The following is a 17,843-nucleotide window of genomic DNA, read 5'->3' on the forward strand; positions in this document are numbered from 1 at the left end:
GAATAATAATGTTAATGACAATTAATAGTTTAAAACTGTTTTTCCCAAAGTGGAAGACAGGGCTATTGCAAGGGGCCCAACAAGGCCCAAAAAACCAAGCATTTACATTATGTTATTTGAATAATGCTAAAAAGGGGCTACTCACTTTCAACCAAAGTTACCAATATTTCTGACTGAAATATGGCCTAATTGTTTAAAACTGCTAAGCTACAGAACTCAACCCCCTGTATTTCAGCTGACATGTCAATACCACATCAGAAATGTCGATAGGTCCAAATGTACTGAAAAGACGAAGAGCCCCCAGTACTATGAAGCTTTGTAGCTTCAAGCAATAGGAATCCAGTATGACTATCAAAGACGCCTTTATCCAGGGCTTCTTTGTAGGAAATCTTTCGCTTTGTCTTAGGGCAAGTGAGACTTCTGGCACTTGAGTGATCATCTCTCAACAGTGCAGCTGTTGTTTTATCAATCATGCAATCTCTAATGGCTTCCTCCAGTGAGATTCTGTTATGATTTTCTGGGTCTATCAGACCTCCAGTTGCAATCTGATACTCAAGACAACGAAGTGCAACATCTTTGGGGAAAAGGTTCTCATTCATCGCCTGAGCCACTGTCAACATCTTTCCACTTTGAGGGTGAACTATGCCATAGTAAGCTTGCTCATATTGCTGTAGTTGTCGTACAAAACTTTCATCTAATAGTCCTCTTCGAATTGCCTCTGCAATCTGGACTCTGTCTCCAGATGCTGGGTCACAGATACCTCCTGTGCAAGCCTGAGCTTCCAGAAGCTTCAAAGCAGTTAGCCTGTCCACAAGGTTTTGCTGAAGTCCTTTGAGAACTGAGAGTCTTCTCTTCAAGGCTATTACCCAGAGTCCTGCAATAGGGCTATCTTTAACTTTGGTCACAACCTTCCGAGAAATCAGAAGATCTGCAAGCTCCCAGATGCTCAGCTGACCACTACGGTAACTCTGGAGTTCACTGGCTTGAAGTATCTTCAGTCTCAAAGCAATTTCAATGCAAAACTGGCGCCCACTCTTCTGGTCAGTCAAAACATGCAAAGGGTTTCCAGCAGAGTCCATGACAGTTGTCTCTTGCCATTCACTCTCCTGTTGTGAGAGGAAGAGATAGGTTCTCATGTCTATGAGCCCAGCTTTGTAGGCCTCATAGGTTGACATCTCTACACCGGTAGTGCTGTTAATAACTGAAACTCTGTGGGTTCTGGCTGGGGAGAATGTGGAAACTTGGTGCTCCCCAAAAGGGAGAAGATAAATCCCACCGCTAATGTCATACACACACATTTTCAGGAGTTCATTATAGTATGCTCTCTGCCCTGTTTCTGGGTTATGGAAGCTCTTTGGGTTACTGATAGGATCATACAATGTTTGAAGGGTGGCTTGATTTATGAGCCCTTGTTCAACGGCAACCTCTAATGGAACCCGCATGCCAATTAATGGGTGTATCAACCCTCCCGTGGCAATTTGAGCTTCAAGTATTCCTTTCCCTTTGTGCCTTTCTACAATTCTTTCTTCCATAGCTTGAAACACAGAAAGTAGTTTTCCACCATGAGGGTAACCACTGACAGCTTTGTCAGCCTCTGTTATTTTGTCCCGTAAATCTGCACTGATGATGCCTTGCTCAAGAGCATCTGAAGCTGTGTAGCTTTCACCAGTGACTGGATCAATGATGGCTCCTGTAGCAGCTTGTGCTTCCAAGAACTCATTGGCATAGGTTTTGGCCATAAGACCTGTCTCTGCTGCTTCCATGAAGGACATCTTTTTCTTGCCAGACTCCAAGTAAATCCCAGCTATTGAAGCGGGTTTTCCACTGAACTGGGCTAGTGATAACTGTACTTCTTCCATACTTATGAGTCCAGTTTGTAATTTCAGAGCAATTTCCTCAGTTAATATTTTAGTCTTGATCAGTTTTTTTATACTGATCCGTCCCCTCAGACCTTGAAGTTTTGAAGAAGATGATTCAATTTGTTTGCCTGTCTTTGAAGAACAAGTGGAGTTATCATCCGAGTACTCAGAATTGGTGACAGTAAATGATACAGTCTGACTTTTTCCAGACTTGCTCTTGTCTGACAGTGAGCTTTTCCTGGTTGTGGATGTGTGATCTGACACATGACTATGGCTGGAAACAGAAACTGTTTGCTTTGTTAGCTTTTCTTGCGTAGATGTGTTTCCTGATTTCCTCAATGTGTCTGGCTGAGCACTATATTTAGCTGATAGCATTTTGTCCTGTTTCACTTCTTTCAGTTTGTCCAGTGCTTTATCCTTCTCCAGCATAGCAGTCTGTAAGCATGAGAATAATTGACAATCAGGTATTGAATATTCATGTGAGTAAAACAAGTGTGATAAATGGTGATTTTCCACTGCATGGTACCTGCTCTGCTGGTAGCTTTCCATTAGTAAAAAAGTTAAAAAGCAGATTACAACCAAGCCTAGCCGAGTAGGTACCATGCAGTGGAAAAGAAGCATTAATGTGCAGGACAGTGTGCTTCCAGGACCAGGGCTGAGATGCTGTTCTAGAATATATTTAACTACATATAACTTAGTAACTTTTATGGAATGGAATTAATGGAATTTAATGGAATTAGATGTAAAACATCTATATATAAAGTTTGTAAATAGCCTTGTAGATATGTACCTCAGAAGACTCTTTCATTTTCTTCAGTTCCTCCTCCAGATTTCTCTTTGCCTCTTCATAGGAAGACACTATTTTCTGTGTCAGAATGAGCTCAGTCTTCAGCTTGGCAATCTCTGCATCTTTGGCACACTGATGATCGCTTTGTGTTACATTCTCCCTTTCTTTCATCTGCTTCTGTAAGGAGCTGACATTGACTTCAAGTTTTAAATTCTTCTCCTGATATGACTTTACTTCTCTAATGTATGATGCAACCTGCTCTTTTAGTGATTTGGCTTCTTTTTCAGCAATCTGAAATTTCTGTTCAGTCTCATTCAGCATCTGTTTCACTCTGATTGTTTCTTTTGAATTCTCTTTATGGACACTGTCCAGCTGAGAAATGCTAGTTTTCACCTTGATTTTCTCAGTTTCCATTTCGGCAATCTTAGACTTTGCTTTGAGCAGTTCAAGGTCCAGGGTTCCTTTCTGTTTCTCAGATTGTTCCAACTGAGTACGAAGGCTATCAAGTTGCTCCTGTTTGGATTTCATAGTGTTGGTATGCAAAGTCTTCATCTTTTCAATTTCTTGTGAGAGTTGCTTTTTGTCTCTCTCAAGTGTTTCAGTGCTATGTGAGCGCTCCTTGGATTTTCTTTCATAGTCAAGCTTCATACGCGATTCCTGCAATGCCAGTTTTTGCTCCATCTCATTCTGCACTAGCTGTAACTGAGTCTCATAACCCTTCTTCTGGAGATCAAGTTTTCCTTTCAGGTCCTCAAGCATTCTCTTGCATTTCTCCAACTGGTCCTCCAGCATTTGTGATCTCAGCTTAGCAGCTGCTGTTTCCTTTTGCTTGAGCATTAGCTCTTCTTGTGTCTGGTCCAACTTCATTCTCAGCTCTGAAGTTTCTGCAGCCAAAGTTGTGATTTGTTCTTCTGCAGCGCCCTTCTCTTTAAGAAGGCTAGAACATTCCTGTTGTAAGTTTGTTGTATATTTATCTGAGCTGGAACTCATTTCTTTCATGGCCATCCTATTTTTCTGAAGATCTTCCTCCATTACTTTTAGTTTGGACTGATTAACTTTACCTTCTTGGGTCACTCTGAGCAACTCATCTTTTGTCTTTTTGAGAGTGGAACTAAGCTCATCAAATTCTGCTTTCAAAATCTGTAGCTTTTGATCAGCTGCTTGCTTGTCCCTCTGCAGGGTAGATATATCTAATTTAAGGTTGACTGTAGCCTTTTCAGAGCTTCCGCTCATTCTGGTTATGGTTTGCTTAGATCTTAGAAGCTCATTCTCAAGTTCTCTCAACTTTGCTGTGTTCTTCTTTCCCTCTGATGATTCCTTTTGTAGCATGAGGTTAAGGCTGTTAATCTCCATTTTGTGCTCCTGAACTTTTTGGTTAGCTAGAGTCTTCTCCATAGATAAGGAAGTTATCTCTGCTTTTAAATTTCTGATTTCTTTTTCATAGTTACTAACATTGGCTGTAAGAGTTTTAACTTTCTGCTGAAGCTCAGCTGTTTTCTTTGCCTCCTCATTGTAGTCTCGCAACTTAATTTGAAGCTCATGGGCTGTTTGGGTTTTCTTATTTAGTTCCTCTTCAATAATTTTCAGCTGAGATTTTGTGCTCTCTGTTTGTGTCTTGAATATGCTGATTTGCTGATCTTTGCTGCCCATTTCCATGTTTAGTTTATCAAGCTCAGCTTTCAGATTCTTTGTGGAACGTTCGTTGTCCATGTTGACCCTCCTCAATTCCTCTACTTTCTTGGTAAGCTGAGTCACTTGCAAATCACTTTTCTGGAGCTCCAACTCAAGGTTTTTCATCTTCAGCTGCATGTCTTTTTCACTTCTTGCCTTGATGCCCAATTCTTCTTTGGCTTTCTGCAACTGCTCTTTCAGGTTTTCTATCTCAGATTTAAGTGTTTTTATCTTTTGCTCAGAAAGTGACTTTTCTTGCTGGAAGGACTCAATACTTACCGTGAGATGTCTAATATCACCTTCCAGCAGCTGATTTATTCTATTGAATTCATTGGCCTTGAATTTCATTTGTTCTGCTTCAGCCTGTTTAGAGGAAAGTTCTTCCTCTAGACATCTCAACTTCTGACAGCTCTCCTGCTCACTGGTGCTCCGTTGGAACAACTTCCCTTGATTGATTTTAAGTTGTTCCTTTAATCCGTCAACTTCTGTTTTATGGAATAGCATTCTCTGCTCTAGTGAAGATTTGTCTCGTTGGAGGGATTTGACTTGCTCTTGAAATATATAGACAGACTTCCTAAGCTCAGAGGCTTCCTGCCTTAGGTCTTCAGATTTCTGCCTGTTGCTGTTCCTGTCTGATTCCATTTCTACCTGAAGCTTCATCAGCCTGTTATTTGCCTCATCTAGGAGCTCTTTGAAGCGCTGTGCTTTTTCCTCTGCCATGTTCTTGTGCATAAGCACTGAGTTAATCTCAGACTTCAAAGTCTTGATCTCAGTTTCTGCTCTCTTTTTGCCCATCATAAGCTCATCCATCTTGTGCTGCAGGGCTTCTGCTTCTGCTTCTGAATGAAGAAGCTGAACACTACTTGAGAAGGAAGACTTCTGTACATTTTCCTTTGTCAGTGAAACTCGTGACTCCCCCTGGAGCAATCTAGCTTCAGACTTTTGAGTGAGATCTATTTCCATGGCCCTGACCTGGTTTAGTAGTTCTACCTCAGCATCTTCCTTGGCTTTCAGCTCACGTTCTAGTGTACGCCTGTGCTCCTCCAGATCCTGTACGTCACTGTTCTTGCGGCGCAAGTGTTCCTCTAGCTTCCTCCGGGCCACTGTGCTCTCCTCTATGTTCTTCTTTAGTATCCGGAGGCTCTCCTCCAGGGAGACCTGCTTGGACTCCGACTGCTGAATTAACTGTCGAGAATGTTTTAGCTCTTGTTCAATGGCAGTTCTACATTTGATAGCAGCCTCTAGCTCAAGTCGGTATTGTTGTGCCTCATACTCTGCCTTTGATTTCTGCACATTCAGGTCTTCAACTGACTTCTTCTGCATGTCCAGTTCTCCTCCCAGAATGTCCAGTTGCTGCTGCCTGTCAGATAGAGAGGCCTCCAGTTCTATTACCTGCCGCTGCAGCCTTGAGATCTCCTCTTCACTCGTGGATTTTTGTAGCTCCATACTCTCCATCCAGCTCCTATATTCAGCCCTTTCCATAGATGACCTCCTCTGTAATTATAGGTAGAATTTTATTCCAAGCCATAGCTTGGGAAAGAAAATGTAGTTCTGAGGTAAAGCTCAGGCACACTTACCACACCAAGCGCAAAAGTGCCCCTTCACCCTCCCAAGGAAAAGATTTGAGTAGTCTAATACAAAAGACACCATCACCTCTGACAATACAAAATACTGAATATTTTGTATCAAAACCAAAGTCTGAGTTTGAGATTAGTGAGAAGGAAAGATGAATTAGTGTCATTTGTTTTCCTGTATACCTGTATATAGAGTGCATTATTACCTGCAAAGTAATGATAGTGCATTCCAAAAATTCAGTACGTGAATCTATTTGCTTATGATTTCCCAACGTCCATATCTCAGCATAATAAAGTGTGAAAAATGGCTGGAGTATAATATACCCAAAAGACATGAAGGAACAGAGACTGACAAAGCAAATAGAATGTGACTGACAGCAACTGTCCAAGGACAGAAAATGTGACAGATAAACAGCTTTGTATTGGAAGATACCCAGTAAAAAGCATTATATTCAGACGTGTATTTGCTGCAAGCCAATCAGATCAGGACAACAAAAACATTACAACTTTAATAATAGTTGTCTTCTAATAACATTAGTGAAATTACAATCAGATATGATAAAGGAAGAACGCCTTGGCACAGAAAGTTCTGAAATATTTATACAAGATAAATTAAGTTTGTACATTACTAATGGTGCTTTTCCACTGCATGGTACCTACTTGACTTGGCTCTACTTCTCTGTTTTGCTTTTCATCAGGCAAGTTTTGTACCTGCTAGCTTGAACTGGGTATTTTTTTAGTCCCTGCTCCAGGGATCAGGTCACTTTTTGCATCGTGTTGGCTTGGTACAGTGCCGTGAAAAAGCCCCATATTTGTTGCTTTAAATAATAATACAACTTTCTTATTAATAATTTCACCACAAAAATAGAAAGGAGAATGTCCTACCTCATCTTCTTCTGCCCTCTTCAGTGTTTCACTTGCAAACTTCACATACTGTGTCATCAGAGTGGCCAGTGCTGTGTAACGAGTACGCAGGTCCATAAACTGGGGGAAAGAAATTAAAATGAATCTGCTTTATAAAATCCAAAGCAAAGCCCTATTTGTTAGTTCGCTGGCTACATATTACTACTTATTAGTTGTAAGCTATTGTTTATGTGTGCTGTCCTCACCTCTTGTTGAATGGCATCTGATGAGCTCTGCATCCGTCTCCTCTTCACAGGGGATTTGTGCTGAGAGTCCACCATGGCCCTGTAGGTCATCAGCTGCAGCTCATAGTCCTGAAAGCAGAAAAAGACACAAAATCAACTCCTTAACACTCCACACTCAGTATTCCTTCTCTGATTTGCTTTGAAAGGTTGAAATCACAAACAAGGCTTACTTTTACTCCCGCTGAATACTGCTCTGAATACTTCTGGCATTCTTCGATCTTGCTCTGCTTACGTTCAATTTCTGCAACAAGCACCTGAAGCAAAATATACAGATTCTATCACTTTATGACTGGAACAAAAATATTAAAAAAAACTACACTCTGTGGCCAAACATTTATGGATGTATCCAATTTTTCTAGGGTGTTAAATAAGGATTTTTCCCCTTAGTTGCAAAAAAATCTGTTTTTCTATGGGGATTTCATTATAAGAGAAATCTACAAATATACATTATACCTGAAAGAGTGATGCAGAGTATATAAAGAGCAGGATGCAGATGGGAATACACAAATCTTACTTTCTGTTGGTTGAGTAACTCAGCCAAAGCCTTGCTGTCCTCTGGCTGGTTCTCTTGTGTCTTCAGCTGGTTGGCATCCATTTCTTTGATCCACTCATCAAGGCTTGTGTATGTGTCCTTATAGTACTTGAGAGATTTACTGATGCCTTCCAGGTCCCTAAGCCTGCGAGAAAAAAAAAGTATCTCTTTTATCATGGAAAACAACAGGAAAAATTTCTTGTAAATGACAGTGAAACTACAAATGACAAATGACAGTTGATACTACAAATGACTTGTTTTGACTGACCTGTTTTCTATCTGAGAATGAACACTGCGCCATCTCTCGCCAAGCTGCTCAACTTTCTCCTTGTGCCAGTCAAGATCAAAGTCCCTCTCATTGTGAGTTTTAAACATACGGTCACTGATGACTCTAGCTTTCTGCAGCTCATCCTCCAGGTCATGGAATACCTCTCGTCTGTCATCTATTTCAGATCTCCATTGCTGGAACAAATTCAATACAAAGTTTAGAATTGGTTAATGCCTACTGCATGAAAGTAAACACAGAGGGAAAGTGCTAGAAAACTAAACAATCTGAGTTACAAGTCAGTTTTCTGTGGTTAAACAAACAGTAAATAAACCTTACAGACAAGTCAAAGTTCAGCCACTTACGAACAAAAGTAAATTTTTATTCCTTAAACATACCATTCCACATTAAATGTGTGGAACTTCTGAATGTAAACAAACAAGACAGAGCAGCAGTTCCCCAGAATCTGTGATGTTGCCTTTAATGTTTGTGTGTGTGTGTGTGTGTGAGAGAGAGAGAGAGAGAGAGAGAGAGGGAGAGAGAGGGAGAGAGAGAGAGTGAGAGAGAGAGAGAGAGAGAGAGAGAGAGAGAGAGAGAGAGAGAGAGAGACTAAGAGAGTTAAATAAAGTGCTTTCCTTCTACAAAAATGCAATAAAACAAACAGTTAGTCAGGACTTTACCTTGAGAGTGCTCATAACTGCATCGATAGACTTGATATCAGAATTGACTGCGTCTTCTTCACACAGCTTGGCCTCATAGAGTTTGACCAGAGCCTCAGCGCTCTGGCTGTGTTTCACCACCAAACTCACAGCCTTCAACCTGAGGGTGGTATCAGTAAATTTACAATCCAAAAAAAGTCAATTTAAACATAATCACAAAGCTGTATTTTAGTTAGGGCCAGACCAATATTCAGCTGTGTGTTTACGCTGGACACCTGTTTATACAAAATTACTCTTAAGGGTATTAATGGGTATTTTGCCCTCCTTTGCTGCAGTAACGATTTCTACTCTTGTGGGAAGGCTGGGAATACAACATGCTGGAAAATTTCTGGGAGGATGAGCTGCATTCAGCTACAAAAGCATTAGTGAGGTCAGGTACTAATTTTGGGGGATTAGGTGTCTGTTTACAAGTTGCTCAAATTTTACCAGTTACTTAATCTTGGCCTTCAGCATGGTGACCTTAGGCTTCTGTGCGTCTGAGACTGTACCACTGTAATTTATGCTTTTATACTTAGGTAATAAAAACTGTGTATGCGTTATTAAAGCAGCTGACGTAAACATGTGAATGGTGTCCTCACCCTCAGTTTGCGTTTTGACGATTTACAGATTGAGATATATGATGTTAGTGATTGTAAGTATAGCCTATTGGCATAGATCAGTTGCTACCATCATGACTTGACTGAATAAATTGCTAAACATTTAAACGTAATGAATTGAGGAACTCATCAGCATGTTTAACACTCACTTTTCCAGGTAGATGGAGCACATGGAGTAGACCTGCGTCATGCTTTGAGTGAGGACACTGAGCTCTGAGGAGAGAGTGGGGACAGAAGGAGAGTTGGCAGCTTGTCTCAGGAAAACCTCACACTTCTCCTTCAGCACCTCGAGGTCCTCCTTCAGCCGATCTAACTCTGCCTTCTTCCTCTGTAGTTGTGGAAGAGAAAAGGCAGGGGTCAGAACTTCAAAATACAATTCATTCTGTAAACTTGCAGAACAATATTAGCTAGCCAGTTACAAATGTTACAACTGGATTTCTGCATGGTGGACGATAACTGCAGCCCATTGAGTAGCCAAACCTCTTGCTCGTTGATGCGCTGCATGCTGGCCTGCAGGTCATCCCGGTCCAGAGGTGTGCGGATTTGCCGGATCAGCTGCTCCTCATGGGCCTCCACTCGCATGCGGAAGTTACGCACCTCGGATATGAAAAGGTTGTACACAGATTCCTCATGTTCCTCTGTTGACCACAAGAGGGCATCACAGTCAAACACAAGTGAAATCAAAATCCCACATGATAAAGAGTGTTAAAAATGAAAACCTTATGCTTATTAAATGTTTATTAAACATTTCTGGACACTGAGCTTTTCCAAATGTTTTAAAGACATGGACTACTTATAGTTATGTGTCTATTTTCAATAACTTAAAGCAACACTAGGTAATATTTTATCCTTAAAATTACAGCTCCCATATCTGACAATTGTGTTTCACTAATCAGCAATAACAAGAATAGAGCCTCTGTCATTACTACTCCAGACTCAGCACTCCAGAAACAGCACTATGTAACTCTGAAGGCGTTTAGAAAACCACCCTCTTCCTCCCCCTTGATAGCTGGACAGTGTTTTAAAAGTGAATTACACTCTGCAACTGTAGGGGGAGCCCAGGAGTAAAAACACCAAATCTTATCTAGTGTTCCTTCAATGTTCCAAACCTCCTGTAATTTCTGACCAGTGTTGATAGCACAGGTCAGCTTTTGATGGGCAGTGTATATGTTTAGTGCATCTGCACACTTCATATGTTAAACACACTGACTACAGAGTTGATAGCACAGGTCAAGTCTGGATTAAGAGCAATTCCAAAGGGAATGAATTTCCTAACTAATGGGCTTAAGGAGGCCATGTGTTTGACCAATATAACTGTGTAAATGAGGAGGGGAAAAGAGAACGTCTGGAGGTCTTGCCTCTCTCTGCAGACTTGAGTAGTTCCTCGTAGTACTCTTTAGAGGCCAGCACCTCTCTCTCCAGCTGAGCACAGTCTGCTACAGTAAACACCTCAGATTCTTCACTGTCCTCCAGAAACTCCTCCAAGTGACACTGCAGGCTGCTCAGAACCTGCTGGTGCTCGCCTGGCAGCATGGTCTTAATCTGAGGAAAACAGTTAAAATAGTTATCGCCCTGCCCAACCTACTGGGATCAAAGAATGAGGTTATTAGCAAATGTGTTCAAACATGCAACAATTAAGTCTTCCTAAATAATATAATGGGTACGTCTGCATGATAAATTCTCCCTAATGGTAATTAAGGCTGAGTGCTGCAAGCTTGTGATCTACCCAGCCCTAAGGATCTTTGAAGCTTCTTTGAAGCTTATGATCTTCCAAACCCTCTGGCTACTTAATTTTTTTCAGATTAATTTACAAAATACTTACAGAAGCAACAGTGCTCTTGCGGATGGTGCGGATATCCATCATCAGGTAATGCCAGGACACCACACTCTTCATGTTGATATGGGAGCGGTGCCACAGAGCCAGAACGTTCTGATACAGCTGCTCAATTCTGACAGAGAAAAACACACACACAATGAGAACTGGGCACGAGATATACAGGAGGAGTGATTTCCCATAAGTCATTTCATTCATGGCAGTAATGTATTACCTTCAAAAGCAATGTAAACTGATGCTGTGGTTAGACGGGTGTGGTTGAATTAAACAGAATAATTAACTGTATTGAATTTTTTATTTTTTTGTGAGAGTGAAAAGAACACCCTGAATGCTGAATGCACACCTGCTGGCCATGTCGATTGCCTCCTTGTTGGGTGGAGGCACGCTAAAGCAGACAGAAGGCACCATAGCCTCATTCCCAGAGGGATTGATCACCTTCCACTTAGCTCTGTGAGAGTTATTGGCCAGCACACACTCATCATCTTTGTAGATGGTGATCTGTGAAGACAAAGAAACATTGGTGAGATGAACTAATTCCATTTTAAGTCCATCGCATTTCAGTCGAGTGCTTTAGCATCAAATTCCATAAAGTATGAAGCATAAAGGTGGAAAACAATAAATGTTAAAATGAAATAGAATCAGATTTATGCTTTAACACATTTAGTGGGCAATAGTGAGTCAAATGTGTTCATTTGATGTTTATAAAAAGTGATAAACATTTGTTTAGTTGTGTCTATTTTGAGTTGGGAACTAACAGCCAGGAACTAAGACAGCTATCAGCCAGTATGGCTTTTATGTTTTTAGGCTTATATGTCTAAATCCAGAAAGTAATAAACATGTATAAAAGACTGGGAATCAAATAGCTCCATTTTGGCCTGCCTACCTCTATTTGACGGTAGTCACAGATGGCTTTGACTGGGAGGGAAGTTCGGACAGGGCTCTCAGGGTTGCGGGGTTTCAGCTGAACAATGGACTTGGCTCGTCCCACCAACCCGGCCACAGTGCTGCGGTACTGAAGAAGTTGCTCTTTTTCATCCTGCGGAGACAGAAAAAGAGTTATTTGGGAAAGTCATTTATGATAACTAGTGATGCATTGCACTGTAAGGTATTGTATTAGTAACCATAGACTCCTGAATGAGGTCCTCAAGCCTGTGCAGTCCACTGGTGCGGTCACACCCATATTTTCTGCTAATGGAATCTTGAAGGCTCTTAAGGTAGTCCAGGGACTCTTTGGCATCACTGAAAAACTGCCAGGAGGAGAAAAGGTTTCAATGTTTCAGTGATTTAGAAAAAAAATCAGCAATTGTATTGAATCAAAGAAAATAGGCTATAACTTACTTCAAAGTAAACAGCATTCTCTTTCAGGTGCTGCTCCACACAGTAGCAGAGCTGCAGGATCCAGTTCCACTGGGTCTGAGTGGCAGCTTTATAGGCCTGAGTATAGTCAGAATTAAAGAAACAATTAATATGTACGATGTCAACCTGTGTCAAACACTAATTATTTCTGACAAAGTTCTGTATTTTTTAATAATTATCACAACATTGGTAGCTCTAACACATACTGCCAAAGGTAATAAAATGCAACTGAATTTTTAATAACAGTAAATTAATAAATAACTCAAATAGTGAGTGCTGTGAGTAAAATGAACATGGCATTCTAGATGAGGCTTTGCATGCGGTCCAGTCTTTCTTCTTACATGTAGATGTTTTATATACATTGCATATTATACAATATGTTCATTACATATGCCATGTAGTCAAATATCCAACATTTTTTTTTCTGGAATGAAGGTTAATAACAATAAAAGTCTTTGCTGCTGGGGACACTGTGCCTTTCTGGAAATGCATTACACTAGATGCTGGTACGTCTGATGGCATTCTGCTATGAGAACATTAGTAAAATCATGTACTGATCTTGCATAATTATTTTTGGATATGAAAAAAGCCTCTCCAACTCATACAAAAAGTATTGGATGGAACTGCATGTCTCCAGAGAACACATCTGCATTGCTACAACATCATGCAGCATTAGTATCTAACAGATGCCTGAACTCATTACAGCAAACGTGTTTACACAAAACCTTCATGAACTTTACCTCTATTGTAAGCCTGGCTGGATGGTTCTGCAGCAGAAGGCTGTCAGCTTGGTCTTGCACAGACTTGATTACTCCTTCTTTGTTATCCAGCTCTCTCATCAGTTCCTGTGAAGGGAAAAGAGGTGAGAAGAATAATGATACATAATGCTGCGAGATGGGCTTCTATTAATAAAATGCTTTGACATGTAAAGGCAATTCAACAACAGCAGCACATATTTAGAATGCTCAGTATTACATTCGTGACACATTTACACTTATTACTGAAATAGAACCATGTTTCCTTTGACCAATTTAAGCATCTCTGGAGACATAAACTGTTTTCATGGAAACACCCTTCCTCTCCTGAGGAACATGAACTGTGACTGTGGTTTAACACCTAAGCTCAGGGTGGTCAAAGCCATTTCCTGCTAAAGCTACATTGAACACAGCAGCCATAATTACAAATGGGTGGGAGCTTTAATCTCGTTATTACATAAAATACACAGTTTCTATCTGTTAATCTGGAAGCAACTTCAAACGACTGAGGGCATAGGCACTGCTTTATCTACTCTGCAGAGCACAGCGTGACACCATGTAAAGCAAGATGAAGAATGTAGAAGTATGTAGGTTTATGAGTAGGCTTTAAATGGCGAGAGGACGTACAGCATGGTAATCTTTCTTTCTGGAGATGTTACTGTTCCTCTCGCTCCAGTCAAAGGCCACCTCCTCCTCTTCTTTCTCATTAAGCCAAATTAACTCCTGGGTGGCGTGGGACACAAAGTCATGTAGGCTTTCCAGGTTCTTCTGCCTCTCTCTAGAACAGTTCTGCCGACACACAAAAAAAATTAGGAGAAATAAGCAAGCAATAAGCAGGTCGCATGTTAAAATATGCATTTCATTATGTAATAAAAGTTGGAAGATGCTTCCTTTCTTGTTGGATGCACCTTTTTCCAAGGGTGTGAGTTCATTCAGATTTTTATTAATTTGTTTATTCAGAGTAATAATTTGGGGGTGACTTAACTCATGACTTAAACATCCATGTCAAGATGAGAGTTTGTCTCAAACATAATAAATAAAAACTGTATATAATAAAAGCTCGTCTGTTAAAAGTAAGGAGTAGATTACATGGTGAAATAGAGTTTTCAGATTAAAAAATTACTGAAGGTCAATCTGAGGGTCAGACTCTGTGCAAAATCTCTGATTACATCTCATTTGGTAATATAAGTTTATTAAAACACATTTACCAGTAGCCTCCCATATTGGTTCTCCAAATTCCCCAGCTTCTCTGAGTAACTCTGTTTCAGTGGCTGTGTCATCTGAATCTGGAAAAACAGATACAAAGATACAAGCATTATATATGCAAACTATTTCATGGTGTCACATCAGATGATACTGAAATTCACATTAATATATTTAGGTGCCTATTAATTCCATACTGATGTATACTTGCATAACGCAGATGACACGTCACTCAGGACTTATGAGACTTTAAGCTTAATATAACTGTAACATCAAGCCCTACCTCACTAATTTTTGCTTCCTTAATGCTCATCTGGAAGTCTTCGATGGCTTTGTGAATATTTCGGTGATTTTCTAAATGAGATTCCACGCTTGGCAGATCGGAGCCCCATTCTCCTCGATCCAGCTGTACCTTAGAGGCACATAAAAATAGTTGTTTATCCATCTTTAACAGATTTACAGTGTTTAACCACAAATAAAACCGGTAAGTGGCACATTCTTACCTGCATCTCCTCCACCCAGTTAATCAGGTCCTGCACAAACTTTAAATTGACCTCTTCCTCAGACAAGTTAGGGTCTACTAGCGAGGACTTGAGCATGGGCTTGCGGATTTGCATGTGTTTCAGGTGCTGAAGGACCCCTGTCTCCATTTCTCCTCCTCCCACCAGGGCAGGCTGCAGGCCTGGGGTCATGGCTGGGGTTAAAGCTGGGGTAAGGCCGGAGGACAGCGTGGACCCCGAAGTGACCAGAGTTCCTGGCGTGAGAGCTGGGGTGATGGCCGGACTCAGGCCTGCGTTCATGTTCTGCGAGAAGCCTGAGTTCAAACTCTGGGTGATTCCCGAGATCATGATCTTGGTCTGTTCTGTGGTCAGGGTGCGTCCCTTGCTGTACACTGATGAACATTCTGTCCTGAGTGTCAGCAGGTCATCACGAAGCTTGGACACTCTGCAAAAAGAAAATTCAGCCAGTGTAGGACCCATTATTATTAAACACTGCCATTCAAATGTTGCTTATTAATCATCAATAAATAACAGATGATTTTGAGAATTCGTAAAATATCTTCTACAATGGCAACAACATGGCATATTTCTCTGCACATTTTTTCCATATTTACTTTTGCCATATACCACCACCCCCCTTTTTTTAAAGTTAGTTTTGGACATATGCTATTTTTAGTGAGAGTTATGGAAAACGTAATTGGACAAATTAATAAATAAATACACTTTTTAGTTAACAGATTCAAGAGTGTCCCTTGAGGTTTCTTACCTTTGAACAAGCTGATCTGCTAAGTAAAACTTCCCATCCAGTAGAATCTGGATGTCCACCACTTGCTGGCGCAACAGGTTCTCACATTCCAGCAGGTATCCTGCGATCTCTGCTTCATTCTGGAACTGGATCCCAGATTCTAACCTCTTGGCATCCTGTAGGACAGTGTAGAAAACAGAGAGTCAATTGATTATGCAAATAAAAGAATATAGGAGATGGCTGGTTTGTCCTTGTACTTACAGACTGTAAGGCGGCCCGTGCCAAGGCCAGCTTGTCCTCTCCAGACACGCAGTCTCGCTGGACTCTGTTTGCTATCTGCTGCAGCATTTCAAGTCTACAATGTCAAAGAGGAGAAAGAACAGTCAAATCAAGTATTCACATTTGATAACCATACATTTTTATGTGGAATTTAAGCCCTTGTAATCTCATTTGGTCTCATATTGAAGTTCGTCACTCCCATTAAGATAAAACTAATATAATTCATTTCATACTAGTTTTTGAAGAAAAGATACTGATAAAAAATGTTTTTTTTTTAAAGTCTGTAGATGGATCCCTGGAAGTCAAAAAAGCAACATAATAAGTCTACATAATAGACCTAATAGAAATAATTACATAAATAAATTGAAAGTTCTTTAACTTAAAATGAAATAATATCAAATTAAATCAAATTAAATTTAATTTAATTAGAAGGTGAATAAATTGTACAGTTTATATATTCATAGCAGAAACGACATAAACAACTCTCATCTAATGATTAATAAGTGAGCAATTCGCCGGTTATGAAGTAATCCCGGGAAACTTGCAGGACTTCTGATCTGCCCCCTCACCTGGGCCCGTACACAGAGTTGTTGTTGAGATAGAGCGGGGTGCTGGAGAAAGGCTCCTGTGCTCCAGAGAGCAGGTTCTCAGCCGAGCCCAGGCTGGTCAAAGTGCTGTCACTGACGGATGACACACTACCGCGGTAAACCAGGTGGCTCTGCATGATAGCACTGCGGTCAGCCAATGGACAAACAAAGCCATCTACCACGCCTCCATCCTGGACAGGGAGCTCAGAGCCAAGGAAGCTCCAGCACAAAAAACCCCTTTTGGAGGCACAAAGCTGAAGCCCCTGCCCTTTATAAGCTCATATGGAGTGGCAACAGAAAAGCCAGCCCCTGATAATACTTCCCTCTGGTGAAACACCTTACATTCTTCTCAGACAGATGATCCACTACAGGTTCAGACAGTTACAGTGTGTATGGGAGGGCATGGAATGTAATACTAAGAGTGGCACACCCACCACTTTCTCCCCTCAATAGGCTCAGAGAGCTCTTTTATTGGACAGCACAGCTATAATTACCGAGATTACACCGCAAATAAGTATCAATAATGGAGGTGATTCTCACCATAAAACCCAACACAACTTGAGCACAGCCTTAATGCAGCTGTATTTAGAGCAAGGCCTGTGAACCAATTTATCCCCAAACACAACCACTGTGAATTCACAGCTTTATCTCCAAGCAATTTATTCTATTTGAGGGTGGAGACAGCACCAATCTGATAGCAGGTAGTTCTACAATTACAGATTGTAGTCCATCTACTTTCTTATGCCCATTTCACCCTGCTCTTCAATGGTCAGGACCCCCACAGGGTCACCACAGAGCAGGTGCAGTGACACTGATATGGTGGTGTGTGTTGTGCTGGAATGAGTGGATCAGACACAGCAGGACTGCATGAATTTTTAAAGCCCTCATGTCACTGCTAGACTGAGACCACACATATTCAACCAACAGCGTCCTGTGTCCACGGATGAGGATCATTATCTGTAACCGCTTATCCAATTCAGGGTCGCCGTGGGTCCAGAGCCTACCTGGAATCATTGGGCGCAAGGCGGGAATACACCCTGGAGGGGGCGCCAGTCCTTCACAGGGCAACACAGACACACACACATTCACACCTACGGACACTTTTGAGTTGCCAGTCCACCTACCAATGTGTGTTTTTGGACTGTGGGAGGAAACCGGAGCACCCGGAGGAAACCCACGCGGACATGGGGAGAACACACCAACTCCTCACAGACAGTCACCCAGAGCAGGAATCGAACCCACAACCTCCAGGCCCCTGGAGCTGTGTGACTGCAACACTTCATGCTGCGCCACCGTGCCGCCCACGGAGGAGGATATATATTTCGAAACACATAAATTGCTACATAATCTCAAATAAACAATGTGTCAAAAGGTTTGAGGACAATTCTTATCATTACTGAAGTGCACTACTTTCAGAAGCACTTACAGTAGGC

The 17,843-nt window shown here is 41.2% G+C and overlaps 2 protein-coding genes across 2 annotated transcripts in view; both read right to left on the reverse strand.

The window, feature by feature from the left end:
* Window positions 1-17,843, reverse strand: part of dst (dystonin) — a 194,724-nt gene that overhangs the window by 84,888 nt on the left and 91,993 nt on the right. Inside the window, exons 17-38 of the mRNA XM_066678377.1 lie at window positions 15,806-15,899; window positions 15,566-15,720; window positions 14,803-15,244; window positions 14,583-14,711; window positions 14,305-14,382; window positions 13,724-13,885; window positions 13,082-13,186; window positions 12,324-12,419; window positions 12,107-12,232; window positions 11,869-12,021; window positions 11,329-11,483; window positions 10,974-11,100; window positions 10,510-10,693; window positions 9,632-9,789; window positions 9,301-9,479; window positions 8,517-8,655; window positions 7,840-8,033; window positions 7,554-7,716; window positions 7,210-7,293; window positions 7,001-7,108; window positions 6,777-6,875; window positions 5,710-5,811 (exon numbers count right to left, since the gene is read on the reverse strand). Of these exons, the coding sequence (XP_066534474.1) occupies window positions 5,710-5,811; window positions 6,777-6,875; window positions 7,001-7,108; window positions 7,210-7,293; window positions 7,554-7,716; window positions 7,840-8,033; window positions 8,517-8,655; window positions 9,301-9,479; window positions 9,632-9,789; window positions 10,510-10,693; window positions 10,974-11,100; window positions 11,329-11,483; window positions 11,869-12,021; window positions 12,107-12,232; window positions 12,324-12,419; window positions 13,082-13,186; window positions 13,724-13,885; window positions 14,305-14,382; window positions 14,583-14,711; window positions 14,803-15,244; window positions 15,566-15,720; window positions 15,806-15,899 (3,232 nt within the window). The remainder of the gene's footprint in view (window positions 1-5,709; window positions 5,812-6,776; window positions 6,876-7,000; window positions 7,109-7,209; window positions 7,294-7,553; window positions 7,717-7,839; window positions 8,034-8,516; window positions 8,656-9,300; window positions 9,480-9,631; window positions 9,790-10,509; window positions 10,694-10,973; window positions 11,101-11,328; window positions 11,484-11,868; window positions 12,022-12,106; window positions 12,233-12,323; window positions 12,420-13,081; window positions 13,187-13,723; window positions 13,886-14,304; window positions 14,383-14,582; window positions 14,712-14,802; window positions 15,245-15,565; window positions 15,721-15,805; window positions 15,900-17,843) is intronic.
* LOC136705489 (desmoplakin-like) lies at window positions 255-5,640 on the reverse strand. Its single transcript, XM_066679091.1, has 2 exons — window positions 2,650-5,640; window positions 255-2,294 (listed from the first exon to the last, which is right to left on the reverse strand). The coding sequence occupies exons 1-2, from the start codon at window positions 5,638-5,640 to the stop codon at window positions 255-257; spliced, it is 5,031 nt and encodes a 1,676-aa protein (XP_066535188.1).

Source organism: Hoplias malabaricus, chromosome 8 (assembly GCF_029633855.1).
Source record: "Hoplias malabaricus isolate fHopMal1 chromosome 8, fHopMal1.hap1, whole genome shotgun sequence".
Lineage (NCBI taxonomy): Eukaryota > Metazoa > Chordata > Actinopteri > Characiformes > Erythrinidae > Hoplias > Hoplias malabaricus.

What these genes read in the sequence shown, in the direction of transcription:
- LOC136705489 (XM_066679091.1), bottom strand. Translation starts at nt 5,640, where the DNA reads ATGCAGAAGAAGTCAGTTGAAGACCTGAATGTGCAGAAATCAAAGGCA. An exon ending in AAATGAAAGAGTCTTCTGAG is followed by an intron (nt 2,295 to 2,649) that starts GTACATATCTAC and finishes TCATGCTTACAG; the next exon opens with ACTGCTATGCTGGAGAAGGA.